Below are 17,284 nucleotides of genomic sequence, written 5' to 3'. Positions count from 1 at the left end.
TTGTGATTTTAATAGAAACTGCATTAAATCCATATAAAGCTTTTGTTAGTGTGGCCATTTTAACAATGTTAATTATTTCTGTCCAAGAACAAGGCAGATCTTTCTATCTTCTAAGGTCCTCTTCAATTTCTTTCTTTAGTTTTCTGTAGTTCTCATTGTAGAGGTCTTTAACTTCTTTTTTTAGATTGATACCCACTTTTTTTTTGAGACTATTGTGAATGGGGTAGTTTTCCTAATTTCTCTTTCAATGAATTCATCACTGATGTATAGGAATGCATTTGATTTATAGGTGTTAATTTTATATCCTGCTTCTTTGCTGAATTCATTTATGAGTTTTAGAAGTTTTTGGTGGAATTTTTGGATCTTCTAAATACAGAATCATGTCATCAGCAAATAGTGATAGTTTGGGTTCTTCTTTTCCTATTTGTATCCCTTTAATTTATTTCTTCTGCCTAATTTCTCTGACTAGAGTTTCAAGGATGATGTTGAATAAATGTGGTGAAAGAGGGCATCCCTGTATTGTTCCAGTTTTTAGAGGGAATACTTTCAATATTTCTCCATTTAAAATGATGTTGGCTTTGGGCTTAGTATAGATAGCATTTACAATGTTGAAATATGTTCCTTCTATCCCGAGTTTTTATAGTGTTTTGAACATGAAGGATGCTATCTCTGCATCTATTGAGATAATCATATGATTCTTGTCTTTAAGTCTATTGATGTGTTGAATTACGTTTATTTCCATATGTTGAACCAACTTTGCATCCCTGGGATGAACCCCACTTGATTGTGGTGCACTATCTTTTTAATATGTTTTTATATGCAACTTGCCAGAATTTTATTGGTCTGAAGTTTTCTTTACTTGATGTGTCTTTGTTTGGTTTGGGTATCAGAGTGATACTAGTTTTACAGAATGAGTTTGGAAGGGTTCCCGCCTTTTTGATTTCATGGTATAATTTGGGAAGCATTGATGTTAATTCTTCTTTGAAGGTCTTGTAGAATTCAGCTGAGAATTCATCTGGTCCTGGGTTTTTTCTTGGTTGTTAGGCTTTTGATGGCATTTTCTATTTCATTGCTTGAGATTGATCTGTTTAAACTGTGTATGTTGCCCTGATTCAGTTTGGGTAGGCTTTAGGTCTCTAGAAATTTGTCAATGTCTTCAAGATTTTCTATTTTATTGAAGTATAAATTTTCAAAATGGTGTCTAATTATCTTCTGTATTTCAGTAGTGTGTATCATATTTCCTTTTTCATCACAAATTTTAGTAATTTGAGTTTTCTCTTTCTCTTTGTTAGTATGGCTAAGGGTTTATCAATTTTATTCATTTTTTCAAAGAACCAACTATTCATTTTGTCAATTTTTTGAATTGTTTCTTTTGTTTCAATTTCATTGATTTTGGCTCTGATTTTAATTATGTCCTGTATTCTACTGCTTTTGGTATTGATTTATTCTTCTTTTTCTAGGGCTTTGAGATGTAATGGTAGGTCTTTTATTTGTTGAATTTCTTTTAACGAATGAGCTCAATGCAATCAATTTCCCTCCTAGCACTGCCTTCCTGGTGTCCCAGATATTTTGATATGTTGTATCACTATTCTCATTTACCTCTAAGTATTTTTTATTTCAGTCCTGATTTTTTCTGTTACCCGTCCATTTAATAGCATATTATTTAGTCTCCAGGTGTTAGAATAGCTTCTATTTTTTATTCTATTGTTGATTTCTAATTTCATCCCATTATGATCTGAAAGGATGCAGTGTAATATCTCTGTTTTTTTGTACTTGCTAAGAGTTGCTTTATGGCATAAGATATGGTCTATTTTAGAGAAGGATCCATGTGCTGCTTAGAAGAAGTACATTTGCTCATGGATAGATGAAATATTCTATATATGTCTGTTAAGTCTAAATCATTGATTGTATTATTTAGTTCTACAGCTTCTTTGTTAAGTTTTTGTTTGAAGATCTAGCCAGTAGTGAGAGAGGTGAGTTAAATTCATGCAGTGAATTGTGTTGTGTTTAGGGCATAAATATTTATGATTGTTAAGTCTTGTTGATGTATAACTCCCTTAAGTAGTATGAAATGTCCTTATTTGTCCCTTCTGATTAACTTTGGATTGAAGCCCACTTTATCTGATATGAGGATGGAAACCCCTGCTTGTTTAGGTGATCCATGTGAGTGAAGTGTTTTTTTCCATCCTTTCAGCTTCAGTCTGTGCGTGTCTTTGCCTGTGAGGTGACTCTCTTGAAGACACCACATTGTTGAATCTTGTTTTTTAATCCAATCTGTCAATCTATGTTTTTTGATTGATGAGTTTAGCCATTAATGTTCAAGGTTATTTCTGAGATATGGTTTGTGTTCCTGGTCATTTTGGCTTATTTCTGGTTTTTACTTTGAATTAGTTTCTCCTTTGATTGACTATTCCTTTAGTATAGTTCCTCCTTTCACTGGTTTTTACTTTTTTTTTTTTTTCATTTCATGTTCATGGAATGTTTTGTTAAGAATATTCTGAAGTACAGGCTTTCTGTTTGCAGGTCCTTTTAATTTTTGTTTATCATGGGAGATTTTTATTTCATCTTCAAATCTGAAACTTAATTTTGCTGGATATACAATTTTTGGTTGGCATCCATTTTCTTTCAGAGTTTGGTACATGTTATTCCAGGAACTCCTAGCTGTGGGGGTCTGGGTTGAGAAATCAGGTAAGATCCATATTGGTTTCCACCTATATGTAATCTGATATTTTTCTCTTGCTGCCTTTAAAATTCTATCCTTATTCTCTATGGTAGGCAATGTTCATTATAATGTGCCTTGATGTGGGTCTGTTGGCATTTTGCACATTTCGGGTCCTGTAAGCCTCTTGTATTTGATTTTCCATTTCATTCTTTAGTTTGGGGAAATTTTCTGATATTATTTCATAGAAAAGATGTTGCATTCCTTTGGTTTGTATCTCCACACCTTCTTCTATCCCAATAAATCTTAAATTTGGTCATGTCATCCCACAATTCTTGGAAATTCTGTTCATGATTTCTTAACATCTCTCAGTTGTCAACTCTATTTTCAAAAATTATATATTTTGTCTTTATTGCCTGAGGTTCTGTCTTCCACCAAGTGGTCTAGTCTGTTAGTGATGCTTTATATTGAATTTTTAATTTGGTATATTGTTTCCTTTATTTCAACGATTTGTGTTCAGACTTGCCAAACTGCTGTTCACACACATTTTGCTGTTATTTGTTACCGTGCTTTCAAAAATATAATTGTTCAGTCACATTTCAGTATATAAGACAGTTGATAACTGCACTCTTACATCCTGGCCTTTAATAAAAACTTTTACTGTATTATTTTATCTTGACTGTTTTAACCCTATAGGTTTACTCATTCAGAACTTGAGTTCTGAGGAAAGACATATTTGCTGCTTAAATAAGCAATATCTAAAAGCATATTTAGTTATAAAAGTCTTATCAAGAATTAATATAATTTTCCTTTTAAAAGTTTCTATTTGTAAATAGTAATTTATAAGATATAAGGATAATTCTAAAACTACAATGTATTCATGTACTATAAACTTCAATAGGACCTGAGTTTTATTCACATGTTGTTATATAAGCTACCATCACTTTGAAAACATACCTGTTCACCATACAGTAGAGGTCGGTTTAGATTTATTCCTTTAACTGCTTGGTTTTGAGTTAGTACTGTAGCAAATGCTATTACAGTTTGCATTCCCTAAAAAACAAACAGGTAAATTTGTTAAGGAAACTGACAGTATATAAACTAATCTCTTTACATAAATATTTCAAGATCATTTATCTGAATTCTGATAAATCAAACTGTGTTTTTAAAAAAATTTAAGTATTTCTTGCTCTTCTAATTGTAGGTCCATCGATTTCGAAATGCATTGTTATTATATTCTTCTTTCCCTGGCCTAAAATCTGTCTGCAACATGCACAAGGAGTTTCTTAACATTTCAATATTCATTTCTTGGGTGTCTGATTCTAGTGCTGCTTCTTAGCTCTTGAGGTTCTGTATGATGCAGACCTTGTCCAGTCCCCATCTAGGACTCATACTATTTACACAACACATGACCTTGTACAGACCTTCTTTTATGTTCACAAAGCACATGAAGTATGTGTGGTGGGAAAGGATTGCTAGTCACATTTTCCACAGCTCTCACAGAACTCTCTCCCGATCTGACTGGAAGGGCCTATTCTTCCCTCTTCTTTGTGACGGACACCACTACACACATGTGGCTGTCATGCCAGAAACAATGGGCTTCCTCTCACTTTGCCACACCTCTAAGCCTCCCATCCAATTAATCAGTATTTCTTACAGTTTGCCTCCAAAAGATGTCTCAAATTAGTCCATTCCTTTGACTAGCATTCCTGCCCAAGTCCTCATCAACTGTCATCTGGAAAACTGCAGTGACTATCTTAGTGGTTAGTCAAGTTATCCCTGGCACCTTCCAACTTACCACACAGAAGCCAGAGAGATCTTTTAAAATCACCAGTTAGAGCCAGGCATGGTAGTACACGCCTGTAATCCCATCAGCTCAGGAGGCTGAGACAGGGAAATCAAGAGTTCAAAACCAGCCTTAGCAATGGCAAGGCGCTAAGCAATTCAGTGAGACCCTGTCTCTAAATAAAATACAAAATAGGGCTGGGGATGTGGTTCAGTGGCTCTGAGTTCAATCCCTGGTGACAACAACAAGAAAGTACCAGTCAGATCATGTCACCCCTCAACTTAAAGTCTTTCCATATTTGCACTCATAAAAAGTCCCTCTGCTCCTAACCCATGCCCACATCCCACATAATCTTCCCTGATCTGGCCTCTATGAACCTCTCCATTCGTACTTCAAGGTTCTTTTAACTTCCTCTGCTTAAACACTTGGGATTTTCATTTCTTAAAACCTGTCAGGTTTAACCAGGTGTGCTGGCCCACACCTATATGTCAGCAATTCAGAGGGTCAGGAGGCTGATGCAGGATTGAAAGTTCAAGAATAGCCTCGGGCTGGGGAGATAGCTCAGCTGGTAGAGTGCTTGCCTCACAACTGAGTTCGATGCCGGTACCACAAAAAAAAAAAAAAAAAAAAAGGATAGCCTCAACAATTTAGCAAGACCCTGCCTCAAAATAAAAAATAAAAAGGCTTTGGGATGTGGCTCAGTGGTTAAGCACCCCTGGGTTCAATCTCTAGTACCAAAAATAAAAATAAAAAACAAAAAAACCTGTCCGATTTAGCCAGGCCCTAAGGTACATTCCTGTAATCCCAGTGACTTGGAGAGCTGAGGCAGGAGGATTGCAAATCAAGGCCAGCTTCAGCAATTTAGAGAGGCCCTAATCAATTTAGTGAGACCCTGTCTTGAAATAAAACATTAAAAAGGGGAGATAGCTCAGTGGAAAAGCACCCCTGGCTTCAATCCCCGTAACAGAAACCAACCAACAAACAAATAAAACCTGTCATATTTAGCTGGGTGTGCTGGCGAGGCTGAAGCAGTTATTATTACTGGTTTGAGGCCAAGTTTGAGGTCAGCCCCAGCAATTTAGCAAGACCCTGCCTCAAAACGTTAAAAAAAAAAAAAGACTTGGGATATAGTTCAGTAGTAGAGTGTCCCTGGATTCATCCCCAGTACTCAAAAAAAAGTCAGACTTACTATTTCACTTGTTATGTACCTCCCTCATAACTATTGCCATCTCTGAATATGTAAAATATTTACCTAGTACTTTTACTGTTTACTTAATACTTTTCCATTAAATCACTCTTCACTTGTTTATTTTAAAACTTTGTATCACTGTCATATCCCTTGAAATAAACAGAAAACATTTGTGAAAAATAAATACAAGAATTACCTCCTTGGGCACGAGTAATATTAACCATAATGCATATGGGAAGCACTATCCAGTGTGGATACATGCTGGATTCTCTACCTGGAATGTACTGCCATGGACCCTCTACAGGATAGTTTTCTGCATCCTCCTAAATATTATCTCCTCACATCTCAGGCAATCATCTCATGAAGCAGAATTACCTCCTCCCCATTATCACAGTACTTGGTCATTTCTGTAGCACTTTTGTCTACTATATTTTGTTTTCCTAACTAAAGTATAAGCTCCATTAAGGGCAGAGGCCATATCTGATTCATTGTTACAGCCTTTATCTAGCACAGTGACAGGTGTCATATAACATTGAGTTAATGCCTTCCCAGAACTATACTGGCTGCATCTACCACTTCTAAAAGATAGTCAGTCTTTCAGAATCTATTACCCCAGAGAGACTTTTAGCCCCTCTTACTGTTTTTGTGTCCCAGTGATTTGACATTAATCTGAGGCTGTGCAACAGGTTCATAAAGCTCAAGATTTGAAGGCATGTTTGAGAAAGTGAAACCTGGAATTTGAAGACAAGCAAAAAACACATTTTTCATTATCAGGTTCAGAGCAGTTTTTAGCATCATATTGTTTTTCTTTTTTGTGGGGGGCATTTTCTAGCATTATTTTAAACTTTTTTGGGCACAATATAAATACTACAAAGTACTTTCAAAGTAAAGGAATTTATATATGCTAGTGAACTACTATTTGTTTAATGAAAAAGAACATGATTATTTTCTTTAAAAACCCCTTACAGTTTAAAATGAAGACAGAAGTTTAGGAATATTCTTATTATACTATATATTTTCTATGATATTTACTATAATCTGATTTTATTAATAGCCTGTACTTTTATGTCAAGGAAAACCCCCCACTTTTTCTCTAATATTAGACATTAGGGGGAAGATTAACCATTCATAAGACTGTCATTTGACTGGTTTCTTGGATGGTTCTCTATGCTAATTTTCTTGGAGAACAACCCATTATCTTGGTGATTTTTTCCATAAACAAGTTACTCACCAGATCACAGTCACCCAGATCTAATTTCTCTAAGGACGAATTAATTTGCAGCATTGAAGCAAAAAACATTCCACCTTTATTTTCAATCTTATTTCCAGTCATTCGTAGGTATTTCAAAGTTGTATTCTTCTAAAAAAGAAAAGAATCAAAACTTAGTTATTTAACTTTTCTTTAAATTCTTTTTGTTGTCAATGGATACAATACCTTTATTTATTTATTTATTTATTTACTTATTTTTATGTGGTGCTGAGGATCGAACCCTGTGCCTCTCACATGCCATGTGAACACTACCAGTGAGCCACAACCCCAGCCCCTATTTAACTTTTTAATCCATGGAATTCTCTAAATTAAATGAGTTAGGAGAGAGCATATTACCATTTATAGACACATGTAATTTTCAAGGAGATAGACTAGGATATTCCTTAAAGGTAACACTCTATTTCCCACTAGTTACAAATCCACTAGTTTAGTAAAAAGAATGACCAAGAAACAGAAGCCCAGCCAATAACCAGTAAATAAACCAGATTATAATAAACTTTCCTTTCATTAAAAAGTCTATAAATTTAATTTCTAAGAAAACTTTACCACTTTTTTTAGAGGTGAAATCCACATAATATAAAATTAACCATTTTAAAGTATACAGCTCAGTGACATTTACTACATTTCCAGTGTTGTATAGCCATCATTCGTAGCTCGTTTTAAAACATTTTCATTACTCCTAAAAGGAGTCCTGTACCCATTAAGCAGTCATTTTCCATTATACCATCACTTTATTTTTTGCAATGCTACATTCCTAACCCCCATTTTAAAGCAATATAATTTCTCAGACATTTGCAAGATTTAATTCCATCTCTTATTCCACTCTTGATAAATCACAAAATTAAAGATATTTCATCATTCTAATGAATAAGTGTTAGGACATATAATAATGTAAACAATTATCTTTAAAATGAATTCAAACCCTCTTAAGATCAGGAAGAACACAAGTATGTCTGCCCTGACCACTTCTATACACTTCAGGAAGCTCTAGCTAGGGAAATTTGGCAAAAAAAAAAAAAAGAAAAAAAATCCAAGTTGGGAAAACTGTTTGCATATGACATGATCTTGTACTGAATATGGAACCTCCTAAGGAATCCACCAAAGAAATGCTGTTAGAACTAATAAACACTTTCAGCAAGAGTAAGATACAATATCAAAATATAAAAATCAATTGTATTTCTATACTCTAGTTATGAACCCAAAAATAGTTATAAAAACAATTTCATTTTCAGTAGCATCAGAAAAAATATTAATAAATTTAACAAAAGAACAGCAAGACCTGCACATTGAAACCTACAAAACACAATTGAAAGAAATTACATGGACTACATTCCATGATCATAGTTTGGAAGACTTAATAACTGTTAAAATGCCAATACTCCACAAGTTTACAAATTTAATAAAATTCCTTCCAAAATCCTAGCTGCTTTTTTATAGAAATTGATAACCTGCTCCTAAAATGTGCAGGGAAATACAAGCGACCAATATAATCTTGAAAAATTAATAAAGTTAGAAGACTTACTCTTCTTAATTTCAAAACTTACTACAAAACTAAAGTAATCAAGATAGTATGGTACTGGCATAAGGATAGAATGGATTAATAAAATTCAGAGTACTGCAGAAATAAACCCTTACATTACAGATAACTTTTTTTTTTTGAACAAAGGTGTCAAGATAATTCAATGGGAGTAAAGAACATTTTTCTCAACAAATGTGGTAGGAACAAGTAGATACCCATTGTATAAAAGAATGAATTTTGAAGCCTACCTCATACCATATATAAAAATTAATTCAAAATGGATGAAAGAACTAAATGAAAAAAAGCTAAAACTACAAAACTCTTAGAAAATATACATGTACATCTTTGTGACCTTGGGTTAGGCAAAGTGTTCTTAGATAACATCAAAAGAAAAGCAACAAAATAAATAATTGGGTTTTATGCTTCAAAGAACATCAAGGAAGTGAAAAAGCAACTTACAGAATGAGAGAAAATGACTTGCAGATCATATATCTGATAAGAAACTTACATCTAGAACATATAAAGAAGTCTTACAACTCAAAAGGACAACCCACCAGTTTCAGGGCATGCCCGGCAGTCCCAGCTACTCCAGAGGTAGAAGCAGGAGAATCTTTTTAGCCCAGAAGTTGAAGACCAACCTGAGGGACTGAGGATAGAGCTTAGTGGTAGAGCACTTGGCTAGCATGTGCATGTGTACACCTTGGGTCAATTGGAAGGAGGAGGAAGAGGAGGAGGAGGAGAAGGAGGAGGAGGAGAAGAAAGAAGAAGAGGAAGGAGGAAGGAGGGGAGCAGGAGGATGCATGTGTAAGCCCTGGGTTCAATCCTCAGTGGAAGAAGAAGGGGAAGAGGAGGAGGAGGAGGGAGAGAGGAAGAGAGGGAGAAGGAGGGGAAAGAGTAGGAAGAGGAGGGAGGAGGAGGAAGAGGAAGAGATCAACCTGAGTAACTAGATGAGACCTCATCTCAAAACAAAACCCAATCTAAAAATGGCAAAGAATCTGAATAGACATTTCTCCAAAGGATATATACAAATGTACCATAAGCACATGAAAAGATGTTCTACATCATTATTCATTAGGGAAAGGAAAATTTAAAAACTACAAAGTTTTTCATACTCACTAAGAAGGTTAAAATTAAAATGCAATAACAAGTGCTTGTGAGGATGTGGAGAAATTGGAACACTCAAACACTGTTGACAGAATTGTTAAAAGGTACAGCCACTTTGGAAAACAACTGGCAGTTCTTCAAAATGTTAAACAGACATTACATGACCCAGCAATTCCACTCCTAGTTATGTACCCTCCAAACTGAAAACGTATGTCCAAAAAAACATGTGACTGTCCACATAACATTATTCATAACAGCCAAAAAATAGAAGCCCGAATGTCCATCAATGGACAGATGAACACAATGTGATAGATCCATACAATGGAATATTACTTGCTAATAAAAACAGATGGAACATGACAATATGGATGAAACTCGACAACATTAAGGCAGTCACAAAAGGCCACGTATCATAGATAGGATTCCATCTATATGAAACATTCAGAATCGGTAAATGTACATATAGTAAGTAGATTAGTAGCTTCCAAGAATTGGAGAGTAGGGGAAGAATGGAAGGGGATTGCTAATAGCTATAAGTTTCTTTGGGATAGGGGTTATGAGAATGTTCTAAAAATATTGATAGTGGCAATGGTTGCACAGCTCTATAAATATACTTTTAAAAACTCCCACTGAATGAAAGACTTTAAAAGGGTCAATTTATTATATTATAATCTTGATAAAGTTATTAATTTTTAAAAATGAGTTCAAAAGTGCTCATGTAATATCCATACTTTAAAGTACAATAATGAAATAATATAATTTCACATTAACATTTAATTCTGTTGTTACCAAGCAATCAAAACTTAAAATTCCCAAGTAATATGTTAGTTTGAAGTACATAAATGCTTACATGAAGTGCTTTAGCAATCAATTCTCCACCTTCAGGTCCAATATCATTAAACATAAGATTTAAGTAAATGAGATACCTCTGTGTCTATAATGGGAGAAAAGAAGCTATTACGCATGTATTATTGGAAATAAATCACATACACATTTATTTAATTAAAAAACATTGACCACCAAAGAAAATCTTTACGGCTCAGAAAAACTGAATTCCAGCAAAAGCAACTACCATTAAAGAAAAATAAAATTACAATTCTTATTTAAATAATGAATTTGCAATATAAGTGAAAGGAAATGACTATATGCACTTTTACCAACAACTCAAAGTATGGACATGCTTTTTTATTTAACCATGATGAACAAATTTGCAAAAGATAACTCAGAAGATCTGGGAACCAGCTCTACTGAGACCAAATGAAAGTGATTTCCATATAATTCAAGTGTTATAAATAGAGTCAGGACCTTGACTCTATTTGCGTAACTAGTGTTTGTGTACATGCCATTAGACTAAGTAGTTTCACCGTAAATAGAAGTAAGAATACTCTGTAGTCAAATAATACCTGAAGCAGTTTTGCAGCATAGTATGCACCAACATCACTTAGGACATTATATCTCACATCCAAACCTGAAAGATACAAATGAAACTGTATATTCCTTATAAAGAACACTGAAGAGGTGGAGGTACTAATTCTTAATCAAACATACCACTAATAAATGGATGATTCTGTAAAATTTCAGAAAGAATCCAAAAATCTTCACCAGTTACTCTTTCCACTGGGATTAATCGATTGTTACCAGCAATGTTTAAGGTGATTCCTTTTTCTGATCTGCTAAAATGCAAAGGAAAAAAATGGGGGAAAGATTTTGAAATACAAAGATAACTGATACTGGAACCATGTAGTAGACTGACTTAAAAGTATATAGTACATTTATACCAGGTAACTGAAAACTAGTGGACATTCCATAGACTTTGGGAAGCACTTTTAATGCATTCTATATACTTAATTTCTCTCTTACACACACATACATAAAGTATTCCCACTTCATATGTAATCACATTGAAAATATTCATGATTTGCTTCAATTCACCAGCTCACAGGAGTTAAAGGGAATCTGGAGCGCTGGGTTGAGAGCTCCTGGTCTAGTGCTCTTCCCAGTATCCTACACCATCTCTAAGACCTACTAACTGTGTCACTCATCTACTTATTCATCTGAATCAACAGATACATCCTTTTTACCCAGCTTTTTCATGGCTATAAAATCACTGAGTAGTCCAGGATTTTCACACACATAAGAATTAGTGAAATTACTAATGTGATCAAATACTTAGTTTTTCTTACCCCCTTTTAATCTCTTCATCCACTTCTCGGAGTACATGTAATATATAAGGATTTGTTTTCTGGGATTTTTCCAAACACAGATTTTGATAATGTTCCTGAAGACCAGCAATAGATTCTGGAATTTTTGAAAAATAAATGCATTCATCATCACATACAAATTTTTCCAAAAGTTTTTTTCTAACAATACTTCCTTCAAACTTGTGTGTGTGTGTGTGTGTGCATGCACACACACACACGCTTATAAGAAAAGGACAGAGAACTAAGGATAAAAAAGGAGAAGAGAAATAAAAGGAATGAGAGGCAGAATAAAAATGCTGATATTCCTTATAAAGAGTACTTATTTCTTTGAGGGCCATGGATGCACCCACCAAAGCTGGGCCGACACTGACTCAAGTCAGCACCCTAACTTGGAAATGACATAAAGAGAGAACTAACCTCTTTCCTCTGGTAGCTGAGGAAGATGATGTCCAGAGAAATTAAATATTTTATTCAAAGTCATATAATAACAAGGGTTTGTGCAAAATCAAACTGACTCCAAAGACTCTTACCATTGTGCCACATGAGGTGCAAACAAATGCAGCAAGTACAACAGATTTCACATATATGTGTGACATATATGTATAGATAGTTTTTAAATAAAATTTGAAACTTTGGGCATAGTTTATGTCCTTTTTTTTTTTCAGTTATACTATTTATTATAGTATAATATAAACAGTTTTCCATGTCATTAGATACTCTGAAAAATTTTTAATGTCAGCATAGTATCTGTCATGTGAATGGGTGTACATAATCAAATCCTATTTTAGGAAATTATCATCTATTTTAGGAAATTTTTGTGTATTTAAATAATATTGTAGCATGATATTTCCCAAACTGTGTTTTGTGGTACATGGGTACATGAATATCCTTTTTCTTTTTTGCACCAGCCCCTAAACTTGGAATATTAATGTTCCACAAGACCTTTAAAGTTGTTCCAAAGAGAATAGGTTTTGTTGTCAAGTAAGTTTGAGAAGTGCCAAAGTAAGCAAAGCTACACAGAGCCCTATCTACAACACTTCACAGGGCATTTAAGACACTCAAAGTGAATAAAAATTCTTAAAATTGTTGAGCTGGGAATGGGTCAGAGGATAAGAATGCTGCATTTCCCTGAGTTATGGGATTATGGCTTACTGGGAATGCAATCTAGAAAATGCTGCTTTTGCATCCTGGCCAAGAAAGAAAGTACAACAGATTCCAAACAGGAACTGGAGCTGGGCTTCACCAGGCTTCCTATCTACTTGCTAACTACCACCTTCCTTGATATTAAAAAGAAGTCGGATCTCTGAGATTCAGTGCTGGGTGCACCAGGGTCCAGGATACCAGAAATGTGTCAGATTTAGGAATGATTTTTGCGAAGGCATAAAGGAATCCTTGATTACAGCCTATATATTGTTAAAGTTACAAGAATATTCTTATTTAATTAGCTAACCATATTTTAAAGTTTTGCTATATTTTCCTGTTATTCATTTGATTTAAAATTCACCCGTGTTTTATATATGGGGATTTAATAGTGCCAATAATTGACTTCTATACTATTTTCATATTAGAAAAAAATATTAAACGGTCTTTACACTGTAAAGCAAAAATGAGGAATCTATAGCTACACAGGAAAATGTCAAGAATCTAACCCAAATTTCGTTTACCCACACCTCTGCCAGGCATTTAAAATTTTCTGGAGAAGGGAGCTACTTATGTTGCAGGCAGCTCTCTCCAGATGATCTTTTATGTTAGTACAGCCGCGTACGGGAAAATCCAAGAGTTGGAGTCAGTTGCAGTCAGTCCAAATCGGTGGTGTGTAACTTTGAGCAAATTATTTAAATTCTCAGGGCTTACATTTCCTTTTATGCTAAAGGCAGAGCATAGCAATGTTATCTCCCGGGTGCAATGAAGATTAAGGCTCTTTATCCACCTAGTTCCACATCCATCTACACACACTTTAAAACAAGTCCAGTGACTAGAAAGGCCGAGGTAGGAGGATCACAAGTTTGAGGCCAGACCTCTGCAACTTAGCAAGAAATTGTCTCGGAATAAAAAATAAAAGGGGCTAGGGATATAGCTCAGTGGAAAAGCATCCTTGGGTCCAGTCCTTATTATCAAATAAATAAATAAAGCAAATCAGAATCCAAATTTGAAACAGGGGACTGGTGTCATTCAGGTTAAGCTTTATTTGTTAAACGAAGGAAGTCCAAAAGTACAGTCAGAATTGGTCTCCAGAACCTCTTGCTCATCCGGGGTCCGATCAAGCCGGCGGCGAGCCCCCAGGTACACGTTCCTTTGCGAACCGCAAAGCGACAGGCACGCCTTCGCCCTCTTGCACACAGGGCACAGCCGCGCAGCGGTCTGGGCTTCTCTCCTGCCCGCGTTTGGAGGCTCCGCAAAGTCTGGTCCAGAGCTGGAGTCCCCAGGGGTATCCCCCAGTCGCGCCGCCTCGGGCAGGCAGCTTGCTTGAGGAACTAGCCGGTGCGACCCTGCCGCCCCTCGCGCGTAGCGTCCGGGCCAGGCGGGCGCCCAGCAGCACCCTCCCACTTACCGTTCTCGCTCTCGGAGGCCGACTCTCGGTTGGGGTCAGGGGTGAGGGCAGGAGTTGGGGTATCGATGGTCTCAGTCTCCCGGGCGACCTTCTCCAGGAGGCAGCTCCCCATCGTGCGCTCAGCTAAAGGTTGAGACGACTGCTGCGCTGCCATGGCAACTGCCCGCCACGCTGCGCCCCGCCCCGCCCCGGCCGCCGGCCCAGCTGGGAGGGAAATGGGGCGGAGCCACGACGCAGAGGCGGAGCCACGGCGCAGGCTCAGAGCGCCGGATCCAGCGCGCTGCGGGCTCCCAGCCACCAGCGCGTGGACCCTGAGGCCCTGCTGGGCAGGCGGTGAAGCAGATTCTGAGGCTCCTGGGCTACCCAGCCCGGGCTGAAAGGCACACTGAGAGAGGGCGCCTCAGTTCCTTTGCAGGGAGGAGTAACCGGGTTTGGGAGACTAGGATGCAGGGCTGGGGCCGGGACTAGAGAGACGATTATGACACAGCTGTCACCGCAAAGTGTGCACAAGTCTGCGGGGGCCAAGCTCTGGAAACCTATAGTAGCACCAGCACACGTTAAGGGCGTGGGGCTGTGGTTTTGTGGAGGGGCGGGACCATCAAGGACGACTTTCTGGAGAAGGTGACAACCGAATTAGTCAGAGATAAACTGCCAGAGGGCTTAGTGTGTGCTGCAGAGGCGCAGGTACTTTTGAATGCACCCAGATCAGTACAAGGAGGGGAGAAGCAGGCGCATCTTCCGAGGACCACGAGTGTGATGGTGCAGGAGCATCAACTGTTTAGAGACAGGGACCCCGGAGTCCTCGGATCGCAAGAAATGAATGGAGGATGGAGTTGACTGGACTTGGATGGGAAACCGTCGCAAGCAGCTCCAGCAACCCAAGAGAGACTTTGGCTAAGGTGGAAGTGTTACCGCTCCAGTTCACCTAATGGCGCCAAGAGGGGACAGAACCCAGTGATATAACAAGGTAGTATGGTCAGGATGTGGTATTTTTTTGAGTGTGGAAGGGAAACAAGGTAGGAAAGGGGCAAGATCTTCTGTTTGGGAGATGCCATAGACCGAAACGAAGGAGTTGGAGGGGACCCTGGAGGGATTTGAACTCCTCGCGGGTGAGAACGTGGAGGAAAATGCGCAAGGTGAAAACAGGCCGCTAATAAACACAATTAAGTGTAGAATGCTCGACCAGTGCATGTGAGGCCCTGGGTTCAATCCCCAGACACACACACACACACACACACACACACACACACACACACACACACAGTTGATAAACTTTTATTTGTTTATTTATAATAAACATCTGAGTCCTTCCTCCCTTGTACTACCTCACTGGGCAAATTCCCAAACTAGAGCCCCATCTCATGAAAGTGTGCTGGAGCTTGCTGGCCTATACCTTTTAGAGCATCACTTGAAATGTCCTTTCTCCCGGTGAAACATGATGATTATAGCAAGCAATGTGTTATTTATACCATATGCTCCCAGCAAGAGGCAGCTTGGCATTCTAAAGCAAGAGCGAGCCCAGGTTCCAGTCCCCATGTCTTCTCCTATCCCTCCCTTACAGTACTTAGAATTAAGAAGGTGAGAGAAAGTGAAGAGAGGATGAGGATGCTTCTCCGGAGGAAGGGAGGGAGACTCTTCCAAGGAAATAAGAAATGTGAAATCAGACTTCAGTTCCAGAGAGTGACTAATAAACAGAATAGAACCAAGCAGCACCTACAGCACTGGTTTTCCTCTCAGCCTCAGCAAAACAAAGCAGAAACAATGACAGAGTATTTACACAGACTGCATCAATGTCAAGATGCACAGCAAACAGAATGGTGGAAAGGACACCGAACACATCTACAAGTAGTTTCCATCAATACATTTCTCTTTACCAGTGACTCCCAGGTGGGGGATGTAGTCAAAAAAGTTCCCTCCCCTTAAGAATCACTGATGGGGGAAGATGTTATTGAACTGAAAGGAAACTTGGGTGGGTTTGCTGAATGTTTAAATTTGAGATTCCAGAGTGGAGGTATAATTTGATTCTGCTTTATAGAAATCAGAACAAAAGATAGTATATTTTCCAAAAAAGGGTAGAATTTGCATTTTTTCAGGCTTCTTATCCAAGGAAAGTTTAGTATATATTTTTATATAAGTAACTTAATAAACAATGCCTTTGATATTGCTTGGTAGAAGATCCATAAATATTTTTAAATGATTGCTTTTCTGCGGTAACTCAATTTAACAATCCAAAATCATTGTATTTAATCATAATTTATCATAATTTAAAGATGTCATTTCTCCAGGAAACATAGATAATACAGATGCAGAGAAAAGGCCATGTGCCCATTGCACATAGAAGCCAATACTATGGCACCTGTTTTTGCAAAAAGAAAGGGTTTTATTGTCAAGGAGACAGGAGGCATGCTCAAATCTGTCTCCTCTCTGGGCTGTAGCAAAAGAATTTAAACAACCTGGGATAAGGAACTGTGCCTAGTAAAAGGGACCTGGTGGAACTGTGGCTACTTTGTAATTGGGAAGTTTCCAGTCTCTTCCTTGTTCTGATTTGCCCTGAAACTCTTGATGGCATCTCTCCTTCCTAGGTCCCCAAGGTCCTGTTCTGGTTATTTGTGTTCCACTCAATGAAGACTTTTGGTACTGCCAGGCTCTCAAAATCTTTTTAAATCAAGTTGTAGAGTTCTGCACCTGTGTTCTAAAAACAGCTTGGACAGTTTTTAGAAACAGGAAATTTGCCTATTTACAGACCAGTTTCAGTATGGTCCATCTAAATACCTTTTCTTATAATTTGGAGATAGAAATCAAAGGATCCAGGGGAATTCATACTTAACATATCCATTAGCTTTTTTTTTTTTTTTTTTTAAACCAGATGGCTCAACTGTGCCACTATAAAGTGCTGGAACAGGGTAAACTTCTGGTTGAAATTTCTGACATTGAATTTTCAATATCTGAAGTGATGGCTTCTGATGTTATTCTGGTGTTGTTTGAGTATTGCATATGCAGGTGGC

General features: G+C 37.4%; 1 protein-coding gene across 1 annotated transcript in view; it reads right to left on the bottom strand.

The window, feature by feature from the left end:
- LRRC31 (leucine rich repeat containing 31) overlaps positions 1-17,284 on the bottom strand; it is an 80,616-nt gene that overhangs the window by 13,883 nt on the left and 49,449 nt on the right. Inside the window, exons 9-14 of the mRNA XM_079155778.1 lie at positions 11,711-11,825; positions 11,076-11,200; positions 10,931-10,995; positions 10,378-10,461; positions 6,866-6,994; positions 3,617-3,712 (exon numbers count right to left, since the gene is read on the bottom strand). Coding sequence (XP_079011904.1) covers positions 3,617-3,712; positions 6,866-6,994; positions 10,378-10,461; positions 10,931-10,995; positions 11,076-11,200; positions 11,711-11,825 — 614 coding nt within the window. The remainder of the gene's footprint in view (positions 1-3,616; positions 3,713-6,865; positions 6,995-10,377; positions 10,462-10,930; positions 10,996-11,075; positions 11,201-11,710; positions 11,826-17,284) is intronic.

The sequence above is a fragment of the Sciurus vulgaris genome, assembly GCF_902686455.1.
Source record: "Sciurus vulgaris genome assembly, chromosome: 10".
In the NCBI taxonomy this organism is placed as follows: domain Eukaryota; kingdom Metazoa; phylum Chordata; class Mammalia; order Rodentia; family Sciuridae; genus Sciurus; species Sciurus vulgaris.
This window is presented reverse-complemented; position numbering and strand designations above follow the sequence as displayed.